The sequence below is a fragment of the Pelodiscus sinensis genome, chromosome 18, assembly GCF_049634645.1.
Source record: "Pelodiscus sinensis isolate JC-2024 chromosome 18, ASM4963464v1, whole genome shotgun sequence".
NCBI lineage: Eukaryota > Metazoa > Chordata > Testudines > Trionychidae > Pelodiscus > Pelodiscus sinensis.
This window is the reverse complement of record NC_134728.1, coordinates 22,534,940-22,560,911: the sequence shown is the minus strand read 5'-3', so window position 1 is coordinate 22,560,911 and position 25,972 is coordinate 22,534,940. Positions and strand designations below refer to the sequence as shown.

At 47.6% G+C, this 25,972-nt stretch overlaps 1 protein-coding gene across 4 annotated transcripts in view; it reads right to left on the bottom strand.

Annotated features, from left to right (window-relative positions):
- SLC13A3 (solute carrier family 13 member 3) overlaps window positions 1-20,341 on the bottom strand; it is a 53,683-nt gene extending 33,342 nt beyond the window's left edge. The window contains exons 1-3 of one of the 4 annotated variants that reach the window (XM_075901244.1): window positions 20,099-20,341; window positions 3,591-3,856; window positions 2,975-3,138 (exon numbers count right to left, since the gene is read on the bottom strand). In XM_075901244.1, the coding sequence (XP_075757359.1) occupies window positions 2,975-3,138; window positions 3,591-3,856; window positions 20,099-20,209 (541 nt within the window). In that variant the 5' untranslated portion in view covers window positions 20,210-20,341. Of the gene's footprint in view, window positions 1-2,974; window positions 3,139-3,590; window positions 3,857-4,934; window positions 5,334-20,098 lie in introns of those variants that run through there. The other 3 variants (XM_075901243.1, XM_075901246.1, XM_075901245.1) reach the window with 3 other exon arrangements.
- Window positions 20,342-25,972: the final 5,631 nt, after the last annotated feature.

Genomic DNA, 25,972 nt, shown 5'->3' with positions numbered 1-25,972 from the left:
CTGGCCTAAGCCCCCTCCTACTCCACTCTACACTTAAATTTCTTAGAGATACTATCCTATCGCAACCCCCCCCCCCCCCCGACCCTCTTCACTGTAGAGAGGGGGATACAACAGTACCTGTATGAAATTTAAGTTACTTTCACCTCTGTTCATTCAAGAAATTTAGCTTGCATTGTCCAGATCACAGCTGAAGTGCCTATTCTATTTTCTAAATACAGTGAGGATGAGAAAAAAGACCAAGTTTGTCTTGACATTTGTACTAGAGCCAAATTAGCCTCCACTGCTACTGATTTCTACCTTTCTTCCAGTCAGAGGTATACTAAGATATCTGCATTTTTGACTCTATATTTTTGTTGTGAATTCTTTTCACTTCTGCTTACCATTCTGGCAAGGCTCAAGTTCAAATTAAATAAAAGTAATGACAATGAGGCAGCTAACACATTTGCAAACCATCCCTCCGTTGAATCTGTTTCTATGTTATATCTCTTTCCACTGGCCTATCTGTCTTGCTTTTTTAGATTGTAAATTCTTTAGTTCAGGGGCAATCTATACAGTATCTAGCACAATGGGCTATCATGGGGTCCCTGTATTAGTTGATCTTTAAGGAATACAGGTTGTACCTCTCTAATCCAGCTCTCTCTGGTCCAGCAACATCTGTACTCCAGCACTATTTTAGTTAGCCTGATGTCCTCTTATCATGGGTGTGGCCAAGTTTCCTGTGTTCCCATAAAGTTTGTTTACAGCCACTAGTCCTGGGGATCAGTATTCTGTGCTGTTATTTAGCTCTAATTTACCCTTAATGTCCTTTAAGAGCCCAGTAAGTAGTGGGAGTATAGATAACGCTGAACTTGCTGGACAATATTAACTTCCTGTGGGTCAGCAAATTCTCAGGTCTGGCACCTGTCAGGTCCCAAGAGTGCTGGACTAGAGAGTCAGTCTAAACTAAAATGAACATTATAAATATATAATAAGATTGGATCAAAGGACATGGTTGAAGAAAGTTAAAGGCCAAACTTATTAAATGCTCTAATTCTGAAAAATCCCCCAAAACAAGTGACCGTTTGTAATAGACTAAAAATGTGTACAATTAAAAATTCATAGTGCGAAAGCAACAAGGTGGCCTGGATCACAAATATCTCATCATGGTCCTGCACTGATTGTGATGGATTAATTATAACCCTGTGGCACATGCATAGGCTTGAATTCTTGTTCAGAGGACTCAATTTTCTATGTCTCAGGAATTAGCAGCAACCAAAAAGCGTTTACTTCGTAAATGCTACTTCTGTTTCTGCAGTTCACAAAGACAATTAGGAGAAGTAAGGCCAGGTCTACACTAAAGGGGAAGGTTAAATCAAGATATGCAATTTTAGCTACAGTAATTATGTAAGTGGAGTCAACATACCTTGATTCGAGTTTTGGCCTCCCACTGTGGGAGCGGCAGGGAGCCAATGGGAGCAAACACTTCTGCCAGCTTTCCTTACTCCTCCCAGCAGTAGTACTGGCTGCTGATAGGGGGGCACCCTCCGAGTTTGACTTAGCAGGTCTTTACTAGACAAGCTAAATCAAAATCTGAAAGATCAATCACAGCAGCGTTGATCTTTCACGGAGTAAAGATAGGGCCTTAGAAGCAGAAGCTACTATTACCCCAACCATCATTAATAGCTTCAGCGGAGACCTCATTTCTGTGTTGCAATTCTTCATCACTGTCTGCCAGAAAAACAGTCTCCCTGTTTAGCAAACAATCAATCTGCAGGGAGAAGATTTTTCCCCAGTTACTAAGATCCCTGATTGAACCTAGTGCAACAGCTGTTTATTAATAATTCTTAGCACTTATATAGCACTGGTCCTGAGGCTCTCTCAAAGGATTACAGTATATGCATCACTTAATCCTTTAACTCCCCATTGTTATCTCCATTTTACAGGAGGGAAAAGAAAGGAACAGAGAGGAGAAATGACTTTTCCAGGATCACACAGCAAGTCAGTGACAGTGGCACTCCCACACTGGAAAAGGATGTGTGCCCTAAAGGCTTGATCCTAAACCCCTGACAGACAATGGCATAGTTCTCAGTGACTTTAGTGGTGCAGGATCAAGGCCTAAAAGGCCAATGAATGTCTTACCCAGATCCTGTAGGAAAGGCCACTAACTGGGCAAAAGTTATTGTTTAAAAGAGTTATTGACTGTGTCTCTCTACCTGTCTAGGTATAGACAGGAATCTCATCAATATCACATCTGGGTGCCTTCATAGGATTGAGGTTTAATTTGCACCATGACTTTGATTATCAGAGCTCTGTAGGTATGCATCCCCCAGCCTTTTCTTTATTGCCCCAAGATACATTTGCAAATCAAATTTTCCATCTCTCATGAAATGTCTTAGGCCTTTTCAATACTTACTGGAAGCTCAATGCTCCAGAAATGGATCTTCTTCGGTTCAATTTAGTGGGCCTAGTAAGGACCCGCTAAATCAAACTCTGCTGGTCTCCCCACAACCTTGGTAATTCACAGGGTTACAAGGAGTAAGGGAAATCAACAGGAGAGTTTCTCCCGTCAACTTCCTGCAGTGGGGACACCAGAGAAATTTGATTTAAGGTACTTTGACTCTAGCTAACCAATTTTCATAGCTGGAGTTGCAGATCTTAAATCAAATTTATCATGTAGTGTAGACCTGGCCTTATTCAGGAGCTTACTGCTCCCAAAGAGTATTAGGGTTCACCGTGACTAATAGGAATCTATTCTGATCTGAATGACAGAAGGAGGAGCCAGGATGAAAGGCAGCAATGAGAAAGGGTAATATTCCAATGCCCTTTTACCTTCATAATGAAACATATTCTCTTAAAAAGGGCATTCCAATATATATCAATCTTCAGCTAACAGGACTGATTTTGACCTGCTGAAGGCAATGGAAATTTAGGCACAGAGCCCAATTGGAAAAGGTCTGTCCCCAGACTGTGCATTTTATTGCTCTATGTGAGTTACCTTGATTTTCTTCATTTTCTTTATTAAAATCTTTAGATGCTTCTTTCTCTCCAAAGAGGCTCTTTAGAATTGCATTTGCAATTGGAAGCATCATCGCAGTGGAGGCTGTATTGCTTAACCACATAGATAGGAAAGACGTTGTCAACATCATTCCTAAGATCAGCCTGGAAGGCAAAAAAATTAAGTTTAACAGTCTGTGGTTTTTGCAAGGTAAATTTTAGGCTCCAGCTGAGAAAATCCCATGCCCCAGTCTCATAAAATACATAGGAACAAAGCTGGCTATGGCTATACTATAATATGCCAGAGCATGTAAACAGGGATAAGTGCTAATACGAAAAGGCTGAAGTAGCTACATTTCTCCTCTGCTTCATTACCAACCAACAAAGGAATAAAAACAACCTTCAGCAAGCTCGGGGGGGTGGGGGGGAGCAGGAGATAGAGAGAGAGAGTGAGTGAGTGAGTGAGTGAGTGAGTGAGTGAGTGAGTGAGTGAGTGAGTGAGTGAGTGAGTGAGTGAGTGAGTGCACACGCATGTTGGCCAGTCTGCAGCTCAACTCATTCACTGAAATCAGGGGAATGCAACTACATGCGGCAATTACCATTGCTCTGTATGTTACCTTGCAGGCTGGACTCCCACTAGCATGAGGACCTTCAAGGCAATTCTGCGGTGCAGGTTCCATTCTTCGATGGCGGAGGCCATGATTAAACCACTGAGAAAGAGGAAGTTGGTGTCTAAAAAATACTGTGGGCAAACTTTGTTCGAAGGGAGAATCCCAAGAAATGGAAACAAGGTGATTGGCAGCAGAGCAGTCACAGCCAGAGGGAGGGCTTCTGTGCACCAATAAATGGCCATCACAAGGATCACATAGAGGCATCTTCCCTCCTGAAGAGGCAAAAGGAAATGGAGGGAGAGAGAAACTGACAGCTCTGAAGTTACAAACAAGTCTTCACACCTTGGTACACTTACCGTAAACAAGTCAAATGCACCCACTTACCACCAGTGTGCAAGGGTAGGGAGAGCATAGGAAGGGCTCACCTCTCATCTATGTAGACATTTTCCCCAGATCATTCCATTAGGGGAAGGATTTTATAGGATAATAGACATACAGAGCTGGAAGGGACCTAAAAATGTCATCTAGGCCAGAGCTCAATATACCTAATACATCCCAGACAGGAGTTTGATCAGCCTGTTCTTAAAATCTTTAATAACAGAGACCTCACAATCTCCTCTGGTAGCCTAATCAAGTACGTAACTCTTCTTACAGTTAGGAAAAACTTTCTAATGTCTAACCCAAGTCTCCATTACTACAGATTAAGCCCATTATTTCTTGTCATACCTTCAGTGGAGAACAATTGAGAGCAGAGGATTGGACTTGATGACCTCTCAAGGTCCCTTCCACTTCTAGTATTCTATCAATTACAGATATTAATATATTTGAAGACTTATCAAGTTCCCCCTCAGTCTTCTGTTCTCAAGACTAAGCAAGCAAAATTTTGTAATTCTTTCCGCATAGATCAGGTTTTCTTAACTTTTTTCTCGTTTGTGTTGCTGTCTTCGGAACTCTGCCCAGATTGTTCTTAAAATACTATTGCCTACCCTAGCCAGTTATTTCCAATTTTGTAGTTTTTGCACTGATTTTTCTTTCCCAAGTGTACTTTACACACATCTTTACTGAATTCTATCTGGCTGATTTCAGACCAATTCTCCAATTTCCCAAGGTAATTTTATGTTCTAACCCAGTCTTCTAAAAGTGTTTGCAAACCCTCCCAGTTTGGTGTCCTCTGCAGATTTTATAAGCATGCTCTCAACTTCATTATCCAAGTCATTAATTAAAATATTGAACAATACTGGATCCAACACTGAGCCTTGTGTGAGCCCACCAGCTATATCCTCCAAGTTTGGCAACAAATCATTGATAACTGCTTTTTGCGTAGGGCCTTTCAACGAGTTGTGAACCTACCTTACAGTAATTTCATCTAGACAACATTTCCCTTTTTTCCCTCTGTAGAATGAATAGGGGTTCAGGATCTAGAAGCTAAGGAATCCTTAAGACCCATGGACATCTCAGGGGCTTTGCCATTGGCACTCAGTTATGTGCATGGAGGCTGTGCTCCTCCACATTAGGGGTGGCTATAACTCCCCTGTAAGAAGACAAGAGTCAACTGCCTCCATGGACTATTTTTCTCTCCCTCCCTTACACTTATGGATCTTCACATAGGTGGAAGCAGGAGTAGCAAAATCTGGCTGGAATGGAAAATGTACATTGATCCTTCTAGACACCAGCAATAATAAACCCTCCTGGGGCTGCATTAGCTTTTGCACCCCTCTATATCCTTGAGGGGGGGGGGGAGTTGGCAGCAAAGGAAACTGAGAAAAGATCCACTTGGCTAACTATGTTGTTAATCTTCTGTCTGCAATGCTGCTCAAATGAGATGAGGGTTGCTAACACCCTGACTTTTCCAACAGAGTTTACAGACTGCACTGCAAATATTTTTTTGCCCTCAGTCCAAGTTCCAGAAACCTCACGAGGTCAAAAGACCTTTTTATTCCTATTGCCCAATCCTCTTCAGCTTCCAGAAAGGAATGAATTTCAACGCGGGTGTCGTGTTCTGTCTCTTATTGCAGCAGTGATTTAAATGGTTTGTCAACTTCCTAAAGTAAGAGCTCCATCCACACAGCTCTCAACTGATCAGGTTAGAGAAAAGCACAATCCAGAGGGCTAACTGTCAGTGTTCTTTTCAGAAAACAAAAACTCTTGTCTTTACAGTTTCCACATGTTTGTTAAACAATACAACTCAACAGAAGACAACTTGTAGTCTAATAATTCACTTGTAATCCAGGATTAAAAACCAAGGTTTATAGACAACAACCAGACATGAAAAATTGTACCATAATTCTGAAGTGTTTTACTGCAATTTTGTGTTGTCATCTATTAGTTTGGGAAAAATAGCCAAAGTTGTATTTTGGACTGAACTAGTTTTGTTGGTGTATCCCCTAGTTCAGAATGAAAAGTGGATGGACCCTACCCAAAGAAAAGTTTTCACTTAAAACAAGGAGAGTCTCTTTTAATAGCACCCTCCCAAACTCTTGATTAGCAGTCACAACACCAGCAACCTCTAAGTCTTTAATAAAACTGAACATTTTTAATTATCAAAGCCCTCTGCCAATGTTAATGAATGAGTGCTCCCAGCTCCTGAGAGATGGGTTAGGAAGCATTAAAACCTGATCTACACTAGAGTAGAAGGTTGACTTAAGATACGCAACTCCAGCTGTGTTAATTACGCTCCTGTCAGCTTCCCTTACTCTGTGTGAGGAGCAAGAGTACTGGCACCGACATAGGTGCCCTCTGAGTTCGATTTAGTGGGTCCTCACTAGACCCACTAAAAGTGAACCCCAGAAGATCAGCTGCAGCAGTATCGATCTTCTGCATAGTATAGAAGTGGCTTAAGGGAGCTAGGTGCCTACATTCCACTGATTTCAGCTGCCATCCTTGCAAGTATTCTTTGGCCAGGGCTAGTGACTGGCCAGTTGGTGGGGTGGTCAGGTCCCCCACATCCAATTCACAGACTGTCTGTACAGCAAGCACCACCTGGGGAATATGTAGACTAGGCTTATCAGTTAATTTTATAGTCACCTACATGTTGACATCCCTAGTGATCAGGTTAGTTTTTAACCATTTAATGGTTGCTAGGGAAGTCTTAGGCAGCCCTTCTCTCTCCCAGAGTTGCTTCCAGTTACACCAGAGACAAAAGAGGCTCCTTAGAGAATTCCCTCTCTTGCGCTGTGTTCAAGAGATGCCTTTTGGATTTTTCATGCTATGGTACCTACTGCGTCCTCTGCAACAGCAGAGGCAGCCACACCTTACCTAGTAACAGTTATTACGGAAGACAAACTTCTACTGCCTGGCAACTTGAAGGAGGGGATAGGAACAACCCATCCGAAGAAGTAGGCTGAAACCTTGGAGGGTAGGCTTGCCAGATGGTTTAACAAAAAATACCGAACCTCCTTTAAAAAAAATTTAAAAAATTTTTTTTAAAAAAAAGGGAAAAAATTCTGTTGAGCAAAAAAAAGAAAAAAAATCAACAAAAGTTGTGAGGCCAAAAAAAAACAAAAAACACGGGACTAACCAGGGCTGAAATACAGGCGCGGCCCCTTTAATTCCAGCCTGCTCCCTCCCTCCGCCCCAGCTAGTCCGAGCTGCACCACATGTACCAACTGCCCTTCCAAGAAAATACCGGGCATTTTACATGTCCGGTATTTTCTGAACGTTTTTTCTGGATGCAAGGTGCAAATACCAGGCTGTCTGGTTCAATACCAGACACTCGGAAGCCCTATTGAAGGGACTTTACTGGGGATGGTGTGATGGGAGCTTTTAGAAGACTTTCTTGGACAGGCAAAATGTGTAATATGCATACATCAGCCTGTTGACTGGTTGACCCCTCCTGCCCATTTGTCACAGGCTAGAGAGAAGAATCAGGCAAATGGTTTGCAACCACTTGTGTACATACCAGTACTGATACTACAAGCTCTTGTACCTGCTACTCAGAACTCCCTCTCTCAGACCTCCACAATAAGGATCCATGCTGTGACTTTTTGTGTAATCACATTGTCACAGTCCCCTGGCTGAGACTGGATAGAACCCAAGAGCCTCTCAAAATTACAGCAGCTTCCTGGAGCTGTCCAATGGGCTGCGATGCTGTGTAACAGGGGAGGGCAAAGGGGTCTCCACAGGCCGGATCTGGCCTGCCAAGTGGGTGGATCCGGCCCGCGGAGGCCCTGCTGCTCCCCCTCCCCCAGGCCAATTATGGCCTGGGGGCTGGGGAGCGCACGAAGCCTCCTCACCCTGCCAGGAGCACGTGGCGCTTTGAAGCGTCGCGTGCTGCTCACAGGGTGGGGGGGAAGAGCGGAGGAGTCTTTGTGCGCTCCCCTGCCCCATGGCCAATCAGGGGAGCTTCCTTCGCCCTGCCCCAGCCCTACGAGTGGAGAAGCATGCCAAGCCTCTTCCAGGGCAAGGGTGCCTAGTGGGAAGGGGGAGCAAAGGGGCTCCTCCACCCCCAGACCAATCACGAAGTAGCCCGCCCCTTCCTGTTTAGGCCCTGTCTCTTCCTGCTTATGCCCCACCCCTTCCGGGGTGGCCCGGGGCTACTTCAAAAATGTTTGAAGTGGCCCCTGGGCAAAAATGATTGCCCATCCCTGCTGTAGAATATAGCTCCACAGCCATTACATCCTTTAGGTCCTCACTCCCACACACCTATGCCACGACAGCCAAGGGTAGCGGGGAGGATCTTCCTCAATTCCTGTGACAGGGGATTTCTCTCCGAGGCAAAACCTTTAGATCACCATTCACCACTCTGGCCCGTTCACCCAGTGTCAAGGGGGCAGTGCAGGGACGAAGATCTCACCTTTGATCACCATTATCTGGCAAACAAATACCTTTCAGCCTCCAGGTTACTTGCAAACTGTTCCCAATTTGACATTCATACTGTTTCGGTTGGACTTGAAGGTCACATATAGCGGAGTGAATGAGCACAAATACTGGAATCAGCTTTCCTCTCAGAATACTCACTTCTTGCAATTCTCTCTCTCTCTCATATATATATATATATATATATATATATATATATATATATATATATATATATATATATAAATAAAAGCTTTTCCTGTGGGACAACAGTAACATCATCACGTCATTCTGTTTCCCACAGCCCCTCTCTCCACCCTCAGCCACCCTGCCTCATCCATCCCTCCTGGGATGGGTGGAGACATGCAGCTTCCCCCATCCCGGGCGGGGCCGGGAGCTGCATACCCTTCTCCTCACAGGGGAAGAGGAATGCCAGGAGCCATGCGGCCTTCTCCTCGCGGAGGGGAGGGGGCAAGAGCCATGAGGGCTAACCCTTGCAGGGGGATGGGTGGTAGCCAGAAGCAGAGATAGAATCTGGGATCCCTAACCCCTAGGCTCTGGCCCTAACCACTAGATATTGCTGCTTTCCATTCTGCACATGCCTTCTCACCAGTGCGCCATACCCCATTCTTGCCATCACTTCCCCTCACAACCTAAATACTGCTAGCCTACTGGGCTCTCGGTACATCACCCACTATCTCCAGTTCGCCTCAGGTGCCCTCTTTTGCTACTGAGTTTGGAAGTGGTTCTAGGGTTGCCAGGTGTCCTGCATTGACCTGAACAGTCTGGTATTTTTGCCTCCTGTGTGGTAAAACAAAAAATAAAACAAAAAACAGAAAATACCAGACATCTAAAATGTCCGGTATTTTCTGACTTTTTTTCTCCTGCCAGGAGGCGAAAATACCAGACACCTGGCAACCCTACCACACTCAGCAACCGGGCTCAGCCCCAGCCCCAGCCCCCAGACTCGTCCCATGGGCTCTCTCTTCCCTCCCTCCCCCACTTACCTGATCCCACCGGGAAGCTGTCTTCTGGCACAGAGGAAGAAAACAAGATGGCCACCAGCAAAAAAAGCCCCAAAGGCCTTAAAGGGGCCATGCTGGGTTTTTTGTATTTTTGTTGCTTAATAACTGTTGGGGTCTTTTTTTTTTCCCCTCAACAATTTTGGTCTCCCCCCCCCCCTTTTTTTTCTCAACAGTGTTTTTTGAGGGCTTTGGGGGGGCCAGTATCTTTGGTTAAACCATCTGGCAACACTAAGTGGTTCTTGCTTATTGCTTTTAAATATCAGAGCTGCTTTTTCTTGGAAGCTGTTAAGTTTCCTTACTCCAGTCAGGAGATATCCATTGCTTCCAAGCCTGCCAGCCCCTATATCTTACTTCTAAGTTAGTTGTAAGTTGATCTGTGTTCATTAAAGGATTGAATCACTGTTTTTAGAAAGAAGTGGGCATTAAACACTTGCCCGGAGCCCTGGGTAGCAGGCCTGGTTACAGCTAGGGGACCACAGGCATAGAGTTCATTAGAAGCAGTTGTAACAAGCACTTTGCACATCTCATTAAAAGTGCTCCTTGTGCCTAAACTTGCAACACAACATTCCAACCAACTGCTGCCCTACTTGAGCGTTTTGCAATCATTCACAACTCCCCTAGAGGGGGTCACAAGCGCCTCCAACTCTTGGGTTAAATATTCAAGAATTTCAGCAGCAGCCACTGAGACGGGGTGACCCCAGGGACTGTGGTGCAAAGTGTGGTAAGGAAAATGCACTTCCTCGGGAAACCGTGCATCGCGGTGCTTAATGCATGGCCCAGGCATCACCCTTTCACTGTTTCAGCCACCACTGAGGGAGCACATGCTACCTCCAGTGAAACCTGCCTGTGAGCTCAGACTCTCTCTTTCCCAGAGGCAGTCAGAAGTTGAGATGATGACCAGTTACCCCAGAGTGTTCTCCTCCAACCGCACAATCCTCTCAGAAAGCATTGACAAATACAGAGGTGCCATTCAAATGCCAACCCGCCAGGATCCGGCAATCTGTCTACGTATGTATTTACACAGCCCTCTTTACATCCTAGCTCTGCTTACAACAGCAGCTATTGCTGCACTGCAGGGAAGGCAAGGGGGACGTGTTTTAACAGCATCCCCAATATAGGGATAGAGGGGATAGAAATGAGCAGCATTAGAAGGGGCCTGACTTGATGGGGGAATTTTCAGTCCTCCGGCACCTAAACTACCACCCTGTGTCAGTGTTCACAAGGAAATTCCTTGCCAGGTGTTTGTGACCTGCATGCCCACTCAGATCATGTCCTCTGGAAGTTTCCCTGAGGGGCTCAAATCTTTTCAGGAAGCCTTTGCCCACTTAGGACTTTCCACCAAACTCATGGTAAGTTTGTGGTTTCTTGGCATTCCAAATGCAAATCCAGGTGACACTTTGCCCCTTGATCCCCAATGCAGAGATTAGCCACCCCTTGTGAACAGAAATGAAGCTCCTGGGAAGCAACGTCTGTAGGCAACCAGCTGAACATCTGTAGGCAACAAGAGCCCAAGGCTCAGGCTCAGTCATTCATACTGATTGGCCTTCACAATTCCAGTGGCATTTTTTCTGAGTTACATTAAAATAAAAAACAAATCATCCAATCCCACACTTCGTCCCTAATGGGCAACCATAGAGCTCAGTGCCAAACCGAGGCCTAGGAGAATAGTTGAAGTGCTATGTTAGGTCCCATATCTCTGGTACCCTTTAAAAGACACTAACAAGTACATTGTATTATGGCCAAAATCTAGCCCTTTCTTCATGGCCAGGGAGGGCTTTTGGCAACAGGACAGGTGTGGTTCTAGTACATAAGGTAAGGCCACCTGGGACATAAGGATCTAGTACATAAGGTGGGGGCCACCTGGGACATTAGGATCAGGTCCTTTAAGGGCTGAGCTTCCAAGGCTGAAAGTCTGTGAGGGGTGCTGTGAAGCTGCTTAGCTAGCTGGATCAGGACACCGAATAAAGCAGTGTTCTTCTAAGTGCAAGAAGCACAAAGTGATCACTGAACACTACTAGGGGTGTTAAAATGAGGTTAATTTACTAATCAAGTAGTCAACAGAATTTTTATTGACAACTCAATTAATCGATAGGTAGCCCAGCTGAGTTCCAGCTCATGCCAGGTCCGGGACCACACCCCACTGCAGCTCTGCAATTTAAAAGGCAGTAGGAGCGGAGCAGCCCCAGTTGGGGCCCCATGTGGACAGAGGCTGCTGCCGTAAAGCAACCCCTGCTTCACCCCCCACCCCATGCTGTTGCCTCTGATAGAGCTGGTGCTGGGGGAAACCAGCTTTTAAGTCAGCTCCCACCACCACTAGCTCCTGCTTCCCCCCACTCACTGCCTCTGATACAGAGGCAGCAGGGTGGGAGGAATGTGAGTAGTCAACTCGACTAACAGATAAGCCTAGGCTTATTGGGTCATCAGCTAGTCAACTACTCCCTTACATCCCTAAATACTACAATACTCAGCTGAACCAACACCCTCCAACTCTAACTTCCACTACTTTTAATACCCCCCTAGGGACAATTACACTGGCATAACTCACCTGAGTAAAGTGCTCTCGGCCCCCCCACCCAAATCTCTTAACTCTGCCTAGGGGTGTGGAGAATGAGTAGCCAAGAGCTAGCTATGGTAGCTTCTCTTTAGCAAGGGATTCCTCTTCAATCTACCAGCACTCCTAGGTATCTTCGAGACACCACTGACTTCCTGAGGAAACTACAGAGCATCAGTGCACTTCCTGAAAACACCATCCTGGCCACCATGGATGTAGAAGCTCTCTACAACAATATTCCCCATGAGGATGGACTACAAGCTGACTGGAACAGTGTCCCCAAAATTCTACTAGGATTCCCACACCTGGTGGCTGAGCTTTGTGACTTTGTCCTCACCCACAACCATTTCATATTTGAGGACAATTTATACTTTCAAGTCAGTGGCACTGCTATGGGTACCTGCATGGCTCTGCAGTACACCAATGTTTCTTATGGCTAACCTAGAACAAGGCTTCCTCAACTTTCATCCGCTGGCACTCTTCCTCTACTTGTGCTACCTGGAGGACATCCTCATCATATGGACCCACAGGAAGGAGGCCCTTGAAAAATTCCACTAGGATTTCAACAATTTCCACCCCACTATCAGCCTCAGCCTGGACCAGTCCAAACATGACATCCACTTCCTGGACACTACAGTATAAATAAATAATGCTCACATAAACACAACCCTATACCAAAAGCCTACTGACCACGGCACTAACCTACCTGCCTCCAGCTTCTATTCAGGGTAGGGTTGCCAGGTGTCCGGTATTGACATTTTCTGATATTTTCGCCTCCTGACTGATTTAAAAAAAAAAAATCAGAAAATACCGGAAATGTCCGGTATTTTCTGATTTTTTTTTCCCTGCCAGGAGGCAAAAATACCAGATACCTGGCAACCCTATGACACATTCAGCAACCGGGCCCAGCCCCACCCCCGGACTCTCCTCCCCCCCGCTCCCCGCTTACCTGGTTCCGCAGGGAAGCTGTCTTCTGGCACAGAGGAAGAAAACAAGATGGCCACCGGCAAAAAAAGCCCCAAAGGCCTTAAAGGGGCCATGCTGGGTTTTTTTGTATTTTTGGTTTGGTTTTTTTTGCTTAATAACTGTCGGGGTCCTTTTTTTCCCCCCTCCAACAGCTTTGATCTCCCCCTTTTTTTTCCTCAGTTTTTTTTGGGGGGGAGCGCATTTGGTATTTTTGGTTAAACCATCTGGCAGCCCTAATTCAGGGCATATCATACAATCCATTGTCTACAGCCAAACCCTAAGATACAACTGTATCTGCTCCAGTCCCTCAGACACACACCTACAAGATCTTTATCAGACATTCTTAAAACTACAATACACACCTGGGGAAATGAAGAAACAGACTGACAGAGCCAGATGAGTATACAGAAGTCACTTACTACAGGGCAGGCCCAACAAGGAAAACAATAGAACACCACTGGCCATTACCTACAACCCCCCAGCTAAAACCTCTCTACCACATCATCAATAATCTACAAGCTGTCCTGGAAAACAATCCCTCACTCTCACAGACCTTGGGAGATAGGCCAGTCCTTTCCTAAAGACAGCCCCCCAACCTGAAGTAAATGCTCACCAGCAGCCACCCACCACAGAAACACTAAACCAGGAACCAATCCCTGCAACAAACCCTGTTGCCAATTCTGTCCACATAACTAGTCGAGCAACACCATCATAGGACCTAACCACATAAGCCATATCATCAGGGGCTCATCCACCCACATATCTACTAACATGATATATCCCATCATGTGCCAGCAATGCCCTTCTGCCATGTATATTGGCCAAACTGGACAGCCTTTGTGTCAAAGGATAAATGGACAGAAATCAAACACCAAACAAGGTAACATAGAAAATCCAGAAGGAGAACACTTTAACCTCCCTGGACACTTAGTAATAGGTTTATACATAGCCATCCATCTACAAAAAAAAAAAAAAAACAAAAAAAACTTCAGAACCAGACTACAAAGAGAAACAGCAGAGCTGCAATTCATTTGCAAATTTAACATGATCAAATTAGGACTGAATAAGGATTTAGAATGGTTCTCTCCATCAGTGGCAGGTGAAGGCCCAGTGCAGAAGGCAGCCAAAGTCCTGCCCTTTCCACCCAAAGCCAAGCTCTGTCCAACTCCAGCTGAGAGTCAGGAAGCCACACAGCATGGCCCCAGCCCCCCCAGTGTAGGCAATTTTTTTAAGTCAATGCCTTTCCCTGCCTACGTTTCCTTCTGCCCAGGAGGAAACCAGGCTGTCAACTCCCCACAATGCCCCTATTAGGTCAAGGAAATTGCTCCTGATAAGGCAGTGGTCACCAACCAGTAGATCAGGATCTACTGGTAGATCTTTGAGCCTCTGACAGGTGATCCTGACTGGTTTGGCCAGGAAGCTATTAAGTGCTGGCTCTTCAGATGCCCCTGCACCCTCTGTCATGCTGCTCCTGCCCTCTGCCTTGAAGCTGCCCCGCTGGGAGCCTCCTGCTTGCTGCGCAGGGTGTGGGAGGGAGAAGAAGGAGGCACTGATGTCAGGGTGCCTTTCTTCCCTCCACTTCTGTACTCCATCTCCACATAGAGAGAAGGGGATGAAAGGAGCTTGGCAATGCAAATCTCTGTCACTCTCACACGCTGTGTGTGTCTCTGTCACTCTCAAAAACTCACACTTGTCTTTCACTCGCATCTCCTGACCCAGCACATATGCAGGAGGTTGTTGTTACTACTTTTACAGCTTGCAAAGTGTGTTAGTTTTTGGGTTTTGACTGGTCTGTGCATTTCATAACTTTGATTTCGCTCTCATGCTTTAATTTAATTCTATGAGTAGTGAGTTCTAAAATGCCCAACCTGTTGCAGCTGGATTAATGATCTCTGTGGTAATTGCTGCTCCTGGAAGTGGCTGACATGTCCCTGCAGCCCCTGACAAAGGCAGAGCAGGGGTCTCCACATGCTGTCCTTGCCTGCAGACACCGCTCCTACAGCTCCCATTTATCAATAACAGGGAACCTTGACCAGTAGAAGCTGTGGGCTCAGTGCCTGTAGATGAGGGGCAGCACATGGTACCATGGAGCCATTGGTGTACATGCCAGATGATTTTAGGAATGGTGCAAGGCCAGAGCAGGAGTAAGCCTGCTTAAACCCCACTGCTCCACCTCTCGGAAACTGTCTCAGTTAAATGGTGCCAAACCAGAGCCTGCTTCCTGAACTCCTGTCCCAGCCCTGAATCTCCTCCTGCACCAGATGTGAATCCCCCTCCATCCAAACTCCTTCCCAGAGTTTGCACCATGAAACCCCTCCTGGACCCCAATCCCACACCCTGGGCTAAGCCTGGAGCCCCTCCCACACTCCAAAGTCCTTGGCCAAAGACCAGAGCCTGCACCCCAACCCCCTACCCCAGCCTGGTGAAAGCCAATGAGGTTCGGGGAGGAAGGGGGATGAAGTGAGCAGGGTGAGGCCTCCGAGAAGAGGTGGAGCAGGTGCAAGAGGGGGAAGTGGGGCCAGGGTATTTGGGTTTGAGGTTGATCTTACATTGTATTTAAATTGAAAAAGTGATCTTGCGGTTAAAAAGGTTGGAGACCACTGTGACAAGGACACACACCAACCCAAGAAGAGTAAATATGCACCACCGCAGTCATTTGTGCAGTGACTAGAATTCCACTTAGGTTTGTAGTATAGACATATCCCAGAACAAGAGAGTAGTAGACATACTCCATTTAACAGACAACATGCCTCTTCTAACACAGACTATGTGCCTGGATGGACAGTGTCAGCTTCCAAAGGAAAACCATTAAAAGCTTTCAAGTTACTTGTTCAGTTGCAGAAACTGAATGTGCAAGCTAATATAATGAGTTATTTACAAGTCTGCAAAGGGAATTAGATATCTGTTATATAACCCCATTTCTCCCTTTGAAACAATCGAAACATTTCATATGCACTTAGCAAGACATCATCCAAAAAAAAAAAAAACAGTTATGCAAAATGGAAAGTATGGATTTTAAATCCAGAAAGGAATTCTCTTTGCTTCTGTGCGGTGACATCAACTAGAACAATGTTCATTCTTTTTTTCTTTATTTCAGGGATTCATGTTGGGACTTCGGATGTGAAGGTTTTATCTGATTACAGCCCTGCACGAGATCAGTAGACTGTAAAGGTGTCTTCCACACAGCTCTGCCAATGCACCTGACTCATGACTGGCCCTAGCCACTGCTGTTCCAGTCGAGTGCGTCTCTTGAGCATGCTGAACATGCTGAGCTGTGCCCAATTTCTGCTGATTGGAACAAATTCATTTTCAAGTGGCTCTGAGTCAGGATGTGAATTCAAGGGTGAAATCTTGGCCCCGTTGAAGTAAATGGCCAAAAAAAAAAAACCCTCCCAAAGACATCAACAGGACCTGCATTTCATCCCATGTCTCCCGAAAGGAAAATATAGTTACTCTGGGCATCTAACTAAACTTTGTGTGAGAGAGCTGTAAAAATCCTGCCTTTCCCCGCCAAGAAGATTTTTAGCATTCGCTGCTAAAGACAAGTCACCTGCTCTGCTCTCAAACACACAACCCCCAAGCTCAAATCTTAAACTGGAAACAGCTTGTACAGAATAATCCAAATATTTCACTGGAGAAGCTCCTTCAGTCACAGAAACAAAGGTTGCCAGTTTACAACCACATGTCCTACCCTTGCAAAATGCCATCGTTGACGACATTGCTCATAAGAGGGAATGAATGATAACAAACCGTGACCCAAACCTGTATTTAAACCATGCAATACTCACAGGGCATACTGTAGCTCAGATGAAACTTTACTGAGACTCTAACTACAGTTCTGACATCACCTTGGCAATTTTTGGCTTCCCCAAGAAAACTGTTCTTAGGTATAGAGCTTGGGGTTGCCTTATCATGGGATTTCCTTACAGTTCGGGAGGCAGTGGTCCTAATAGCTAGAACCCTGTGCTGGAACTCAGGAACTCTGGGTTTATCATAGGGATATTAAAATATATTTATTAAGGTAAACATGTACACATTTGCATGTGGGGAGATGGCTCCCTTGAGCCGTCTGCCTCCTCCACCCCTCATGCTGCCGCCTCTGTATCAGAGGCAGCAGCATTGGTGAGGGAGCCAGTGCTTACAGGGAGCCAGCTTAAAACCATCCCCTCACCTTGCACTGTTCTCTGATACAGAGGCAGCAGCATGGGGGTGGGGGGAGAGCCTCTTCATGTATCTGTGAAGGCTAACCAATGAGCCTAGGTTCATTGGTTAACCATTTACACATGGACACTTTTACATCCCTAGTTCATAGGGGCCTATTTGGGCATGTCACTGCATCTCTCTGTGCCTCAGACTCCCTTTGAGATCTACTGATGAAAAGACAAGGGCATCATACAATCCACTGTCTATAGCCAAGCCCTAAGAGACAACCACATTTGCTTCCACCCCTCAGACAGAGACAAACACCTACTCTACAAGAGCTTTATCAAGCATTCTTAAAACTACACTGCCTACCTGAGGAAATGAAGAAACAGACTGACAGAGACAGACAGGTACCCAGAAGTCACCTTCTATAGCACAGGCCCAACAATGAAAATGATAGAACACCACTGGCCATCATCTACAGCCCCCAGCTAAACCCTCTCTACCATATCATCAGTAGTCTACAATCTATCCTGGAAAAATATTCCTCAAGTTCACAGGCCTTGGAAGGCAGGTCAGTCCTCACTTAGAGTTAGCCCCCCAACCTGAAGCAAATACTCACTAGCAATTGCACATCACACCATAGAAACACTAACTGAGGAACCAATCACTGCAACAAAACCTGTTGCTAACTCTGCTGGCATATCTACTCAAACAATACCATCACAGGACCTAACCATATCAGCCACATCACTGGGGCTCATTCACCTTGTATATCTACTAATGTGATATATGCCATCATGTGCTAGCCATACCCCTATGCCATGTACATTAGCCAAACTGGATAGTCTCTATGCCAAAAAATAAATGGGCACAAATCAGACATCAAGAATGGTAACATACAAAAACCAGTAGAACACTCCCATCTCCCTGGACACTCAAGTGGCCATCCTTCAACAAAAACACTTCAAAAACAGACTTCAGTGAGAAACTGCAGAGATGCAATTCATTTGCAAACTTGACACTATTAACCTGGGTTTGAACAGGGACTGGACATGGCTGACTCACTACAAAAGCAATTTTCCCTCTCTTGGTATTCACACCTCCTCATCAACTGCTGGGAGTGGGCCACATCTAAGAGGAATGACAAGGCCTTGTTAGCACTGTGCACTTGATAAAGTGTCTTCTTCTCATGAGTTAGTATCTTAATGCTACCTCTGTAATTTCCACTCCATGCATCTGCAAAGTGGGGGTTTTCCCACAAAAGCCAATGCCCAAATAGATCAGTTAGTCTTTAAAGTGCCACAGGACTCCTCATTGTTTTTGTGGATACAGACTAACACGGCTACCCTTTGATACTTGTCACTGATGAAAAGCACTCTATGGCTATGTCTACACTGGCGCGATCTTGCACCAGAAATAAAACCACATGGCTATGCAAATGAGGCTAAGCATGGAATATGGCTGAGCCTCATTTGCATAACTAAAGAGCCACCATTTTTGCAGAAGAGGTTCTTGCGCTAGGAGCTGTCTACACTGCCCCTTCTTGCGCAAGAAAAACCCTCTTGCGCAATGCCGTTATTCCTGAAAATAATCAGCGTGGCGGCATTACGCAAGAGGGTTTTTCTTGCACAAGAAGGGGCAGTATAGACAGCTCCTCCAAGCACAAGAGCCTCTTCCACAAAAATGGCGGCTCATTAGGTATGCAAATGAGGCTTGGCAATATTCCACGCTTAGCCTCATTTGTGTATCTCTGGCGCAAGATGGCGCCAGTATAGTCATAGCCTATAAGCACTCTGGTATCCTGGGAAGGTTGAAAGAATAGAATAGCATACTTGTTAGTGGCAGATCTTAGTATTCCACTTCATTGTAGCCAGTTCTGACACCCATCATGCTTAGTTCTGCATTAGTCAATATTCCCATCACCCTGTGATGCATTGGTTTGTTTGGAGCTACCCTGTCTCCCCATCCACACACACCCATAGCTCTAGACACTCTCCCAAATACATAAATACACATCACAATAAAAAGCACCATATCTGCACCCTGCAACAAAGCAGCATTCCCCACCACCACCACACCAATAGAGTTAAACTAGGCACAGACCTTCTCCCTGAAGCATTTCCACCCCAAGGGTAAAACATTATGGACTATGTCTGCCCACAGGGACCACTCCTAGAAAGTGCCCTCCAGGCAGCCCTGGCAATTAAACCAGGGGAGAATCTAGCTCAAGTGACTGATCCATAACTGTGGAAGCATAGCCATGGAAGAGAGCCAGAGTAGCCAGAGCCCAAACTAATTAGGGATAAAACCACATGGCTAAGTCCAATGCCACGTTGCTGTCTATGAGGCTGGAGGCACCGTTTGCACCAGGTACTTATGGCCAAGCACACCCTGAGGATCGGGGGAGGGAAGACGGGCTTGGGGAAGGTGCGTGAGGTCTCATGACTTGAAATGCTCCATCGGGGACAGTGCAGCCGCTGCCTCGCTTTTTTTCTTCCCCTGGTGGGGGACCCAGGAGCTGCCCGGGCAGGGGGCAGGCTGTCCGGGAAGGGGCCTGCCCCCCAGCGGGGAAACGAGCCCGGAGTCCCCAGAGTGACAGGAAGGGGCTGGGAAACGCGCACCTGCTCGCGCTGCCAGTGGTGGAGCCGAGGGGCAGGAGCACGTGTTCCCGGGCTGACAGCGGGTCCCCGCGGAAGGCGGCTCGCAGCAGCAGCAGGCGCTCGGCGCTCAGCGGAAAGTTGTAAGAGTTGGGGACAAACTCCGCTGGCTGCGCTCCCGGGCTGCAGCCGAACGCGCCGCTGCTAGCGCCCTGCCGGGGTGCGCGCCTGGCCGGGGCAGGGCAGAGGGGAGTGGCGGGGGCAGGCAGGCGGCTGGCTTGCCCGGGGGCGAGGGGAGCGTGGCGAGCAGGGCTCCCCGGGGGCGCTCAGCATGGCAGGGGGGGAGTCCCTGGGAGGGGGCGCTAGGTCCGGCGGTGTCTCTGGAGACAAGCCGGGGATCCCCGGGGAAGCGGGGGGGGGGGGGGAAGGGGTTACCTTGGGGGGCAGGCTGATGATGATGGGCAGCAGCACCAGCGGGGTGCAGAGTAACACCAGGAACCGGCGGATACTCCACACTTTCTTCACTAGGGCTCCGAGCGCTGCCATAACCCGCCGCACAGCCAGCTGGCCCCGACTGCGGCCGGGCGCAGGGGCCGCCGCTTTATCCCGGGGGGAGGAGAGTTACCCCGCAGGGGGGGCGGGCTCTTACCTGGGGGCGGCACAGAGCACGGGGCCACTGCTGCTGGCCGTCCCCACCCCCGCCCCGGCCAACCCCACCCCCGGCTCCGTACCCCCCCTTTCCCAATCCCGCCCGACACCCCCGCCGGCTACCGCCCCCCCGGCATGACAACCCCGCTCAGCCCAGCCTTGGCCAGCGACCCGACCCGCCCCCCGCAGCGCTGTCCAGCCCCAGCCCGCCTCGCCCACGCTCCGGCCACCCCCCGCAGGCTCCTGCGTTGCCCCGAGAGCTGGAGTTCGGCTCGGGGCTCCCAGCAGAGCCCACCTGCCCGTTGCCTGGAGGGGAGGGGGCCGCTGATACAGAGCCCCACAGCCCCGGAGGTGGGGAGCGGAGAACGAGGCTGAGTCCTGCCGGGGCGCCTCAGAAATCCCTCACCCCCAGGCTGGGGCCGGGGCCGGGGCCAGCAAGAGCGGCTTTGCCCCCAGCTGGCTCCTGGCTCAGCAGCCTTGGCGCGCTCGCCATCCCTGGTGGCTGCTGACACACCGGGCAAGCTCGGAGCCCTGCCGATTCGAGCCAGAACCGCTGTCCTGCTAGCACAGGTTGTCCAGCCGCTACAGCCGGGGGGTCTGTCCTGCCTGCTACTCACACAGGGGACCCTCACTCACTCCCTCCGGCTTGGAGGTCAGTACAGTTGTAGCAAAATGCAGGACTATGTAGCACTTTAAAGACTAACAAGATGGTTTATTAGATGATGAGCTTTCGTGGGCCAGACCCACTTCCTCAGATCAAATAGTGGAAGAAAGTAGTCACAACCATATATACCAAAGGATACAATTAAAAAGTTGTAAGCCCCCTCTTGAACCTGCTAAAATGACTCTACTGCCAGCATCACAGCTTTCCACTATGTGTGTGTGGAGATGGGGGGGTAGTAATTAGGTCTCCCTGGGTACTCGGGAAGACAGCTCAGTATTAATCACACCTCCTTTTCTACAGTGGGCTGGTAGCTGTTGTGAAGGGTTCTCTCATCAAACACCACGGCCTCCTCTTCAAATCTTCAACAGAGAGCACCTGATTGCAGCTAGGACTCAGTTATTCAGCGTGATTCCAGCTGTAAACTAACCCCCCCTTGTTTCATGTGTATTGCACTAGCTCTGACTATGTATGGTTAGACTCTGCCTTTCTGCAGCCGCTTAGGTTGGTTTATATGGTGGATCTGGCAAATCAGAAGACATAGCTTAGAAGATTCTTGCTTTCCCATTTCACCCTCCCCCCTTCTGATTACCCTTTCCTCCTCTAATTTAGGGCATATTTTATTTAGATGTTGTTCAGGCACATACATGGGCCAAAGGTGACAACTTCTACATTCTGGATTGCAAAATGCACAGAACACAACTCAGCGTATGACAAGGCAACAGCTCCAGCTCTGTGACATTGTCCCCAGAATGCAGAACACCAGGCAGCACTGCTTGAAGCAGCTGTCAGTAGAAAGATCATGTTTCCAAAGATGACTTCTCCAGTAACAAGGTAACTGGGGCCTTGTCTACACTTACCAAGAGTTTGACACAATGGAGACTGATCTCCTGGGTGTCGATTTAGCGGGTTTAATTAGGACATGCTAAATCTACTGCTGATCACACTCCCATCGACTCTGATACTCTATCAGGTCACAAGGGCTATGTCTCACTGCATTCTTATTTTGAAATAACAGTGCACATCTACACAGCAAGCCGTTATTTCGAAATTATTTCAAAATACAGTAAAACTCCATTGGTGTGGCATCTGACGGTCCGGCACTCCTGATGGTCCAGCACCATCAGGAACCCGAAAGTGCTCCTCAGCCGGACCATTGGAGCTGCTCTGCCCCCAGCTTCCCCTATTCAGCCGCTGCTAAAACTGACCAGCAGCTGAATCGGGGAAGCCGGAGGCAGAGCAGCTGGGGCGCTGCCGGGTAGGTCCCCTAGCGCTGCCCCTGGGGGCTGCGGGACCAACCCGGCAGCACCCCAGGCGTCCTGATTCAGCAGCTGCTGAAATTGACCAGCGGCTGATTCCAGGAAGCCCGAGGCAGAGCTGCTCTGCCTCAGGCTTTCTGGAGTCAGCTCTTGGTCAATTTCAGCAGTGGCTGACTTGGAGACGCCTGGGGCAGAGCAGCTTGGGTGCTGCTGGGTTGGTTCCGCACCGCTGCTACTGGATCAACCCGGCAGCACACCAGCTGCTCTGCCCCAGGCGTCCCCAAGTCAGCCGCTGCTGAAATTGACCAGCGGCTGATTCCAGAAAGCCCGAGGCAGAGCTGCTCTGCTTCCGGCTTCCTGGAGTCAGCTGCTGATCAGTATCCTCGGCGCTACTCGATCAACCCGGCAGCACCCCAGCTGCTCTGCCCCAGGCGTCTCCGATTCAGCCGCTGCTGGTCAGTTTCAGCAGCGGCTGAATCAGGGATGCCTGGGGCAAAGCCGGACTATCGGAAGGGGGGGGACTATGAGGGGTTTGGAGTGGCAACCCCCCCACCCCAGACCCCTCAAAAAAAACCATTCCGATAGTCCGGCATATCTGATAATCCGGCACCCCCTGGGTCCCAAAGGTGCCGGATTATCGGAAGTTTACTGTAACAGGCTTCTTACTCTGACTTCTGTAACCCTCATTTCACGAGGAGTAAGGGAAGTTGAAGGAGGAGTGTTCTTCCTTCCACTTCCTGTTGTGTAGACAGTATCAAAAGCCGAGTTAAGCAATTTCGACTTAAGCTACACAATTGACATAGCTGAAGATGCGTAGCATAATTCGACTTTAGCTCTGCTATGTAAACGTACCCAAGGAGTAAGGAAAGTTAATGGGCGAGTTTCTCCCATCAACCCCCCACAATGGGGATAATGCAGACATTCCAATTAAGGTATATCAATTCCTGCTACGCTATTCGCATAGCTGGAGTTGCGTTCCTTAGTTTGACTTTGCCCCCCAATGTAGACTTGGCTTAAGAGTCTCTTATCAATAAATAGAAGACAGAGCCCTTTTCACAGTGGAGGGCCTGTCAAACTAAGACAAATGGAATGGGCACAATAGGGGTTGACGGAGGTAAGATATTTCCCTCTTCATGTTCCCCTCTTAGAAGGGCATTGAGATTAGGAAAGGTGCAGAGAAAGGAAAGATGGAGGAGAGCCACACATATTGTGTTGATTTACCACCTTTCACAGTAACAAAGGATTAAAGAAGCCAACTGAAGACTTTGTTAGAGAGTTATCCTTAATCAGCTGATAAAGAGTGACCAGCAAATAAATCAACCCAGCCTATGGGGGCCCAGCAGACATTGTTCCTAGGAGCAGGGCTACTTGTCTCATTAAGGTTACTTGGTTAATTAACATTTATTTACTTTTGTCTATTTATTTAGATGTGTAAAATGTGCCTAATAGGGTGCCAAATTTGAATGAGTAGCCTCATGACCTAGCAATGGCACCCTCTCAGATTTGGTCCTTGATGTGTGAGTGCAGAGCAGGGGAGTGGAGCAAGCAGAACTGAGATCATATGGAACTTCCCTTGCCCATAACTGGAGCATTGAGCCAGGGGATGAAGCGCACAGTATATAGGCCAGGGCTGCTGAGATGTCAGGATAAGTGGGGACAGGCTGTTGGGATATATGTAGGAGAAGCATGCAGGGGCCTGTGTGTGGAGTGGGGGTTGACATAGGATGCTGTGTTGGGCATGTTCTGTTCATGTTCTGCAGGGCTGGTAGCAATTGGCGCAGAACTAGAGCAGGGTTGTATGTGACTCAGGTTGGCCTGGCTACCCCCACCACAATAATTGGGGGCGAAGTAGAGCCAAATTTGAGTGAAGGTGGGGCACCCTACTTTGCACAGGATCCCAACATTCTATAATTTCATTGATGCCAGCTGGTTCACGATTATTACTTACTAGGATTTCCTAGCAATACTAACCCAAACTTGTGATGTCCATCGGTGCCAAATCTAACATGACTTGTACACAACCATCGCAAATCTAGTGACCCAAAAAACCCATAGTGGTGACCTGCCCCTCATTATATGCAGCCACATAGTCTCCTTTTGCACAGATAACCAGCTTTTATGGTCTTTTTAAAAACCACAGGAATATGCTGCTATTTGTCTGAAGTGGGTATGTGTTTATTTGTGTTGGGTTTTATTTTGTTTTCCAGGGGATTGATTCACCACAATTGTCATTCCAATTTTACACCAGTACGACCATGCTGTTAAAAATGGTGTTGCACTAAGACAGAAAAATGGAGTGAGACAGGGCGAATCTGACTTTAGCAGGGCATGACTCACCTCTATGGCACCTCCTTCTGGTCACTCAGGGAATTAGCTCTTCAGCCCCAGAGAGCCCCCTTCCAGCCGGTATCTCATCTGCTGTTACCCGTTATTAGCTCTGCCACCTTGCGTCAGGACCCACATCCCTCCCAGAAAGTAGCATCCTCCCCTCTGGGTTCTGCCCTGCTGCAATGCCCCCACATTATGGGGTCCTCCCTCCCAGGAAACCCCCAGCCCCTATATCCACCTCGCCTTGGTGACCCTGCTGCTGGTCATCATCTAGCCTCTTACCTCGGGGCAAACTGCAGACTGAAGTGCCTGTTCATCATCACTGCTGCCTTCTCCTGCCCTGGCTGCTCCTCTACAGCCCTGGTACTCTCAAACCTTGCCTCAGGCCCTGTAGCCTGAAACTTTCCCTGACCAGAGCAGCCCAGCTCTGCCCGCCTTTCCTCAGCACTGCTCTGTCTCAGGAAGCCTCTAGCTCCCCAGGCTGCCAAGTATTTCCTGCTCCCCAGCTGGAGCAAGAATGAATGAATCTCTGTCCCTCCAGGAGCTCTTATTTATACAGCCCCCAGCTTGGCCCTAATTGGCTGTACTTTCGGCTCCACCATCTCAACCCTCTGCCAGGGCTGGATTTAACCCATTTAAGGCCAGTGTGGGGCAGATGCCCCATCACACTGACCCTACTTCTTTTCCATCTTTATTGAAAAGGGACACAGGCATCTTCTTTCTCCTCAAGATCTTCCACACTGCAGAATCATTTACTCCATGCCATTTATCTTAGAAGGGGGCCAGTGGGACATGCAATTCAAAATATAATCTTAGATTTTAAGACCAGAATGGACCTCTAGATCATCTAGTCTGGCCTTTTGTGCAACACAGGACAGAGAATTTCAGCCAGTTACTCCCATACTGAGCCCAGTAACTATATTAAATATATCTCAAATACAAATAGGGGGAAAGATTCATGCCTCTGACATGTTAAAAACAATTAAAATCCATGTGCTTAAATGTGTGTTCAAACACTCAATCTGGAATCCAGTATCATATTTCATCCCTATACAGAGAAATCAAACACAAACACACATAATGGAGAAACCAAAAATGACAAAGAAGGGAGGTGCAGTTGCTTTTTCCATCTCAACACCACCACAAGGGTTTTATATTTTGATGAGTTCTCTACACTGCTTAGAAGAAATAAATTGAAATCTGGGACCTAATCAAAGCGAAAGAACAACAGATAGTTCCAAACTAACTCAAAATCTGTAGGTGCTCAGCTCAAGAGTTTTGATCCCAGCCCACTGGAATATTCTGCCTTGTGTTATTTTAATCTTAGCAACACTAAAGCCATTTCCCCACTTTCCACGCTGATGCTAAGCAAGCAAAAACCTGCACATAAGTGCAGCCCAAACACACTAATCC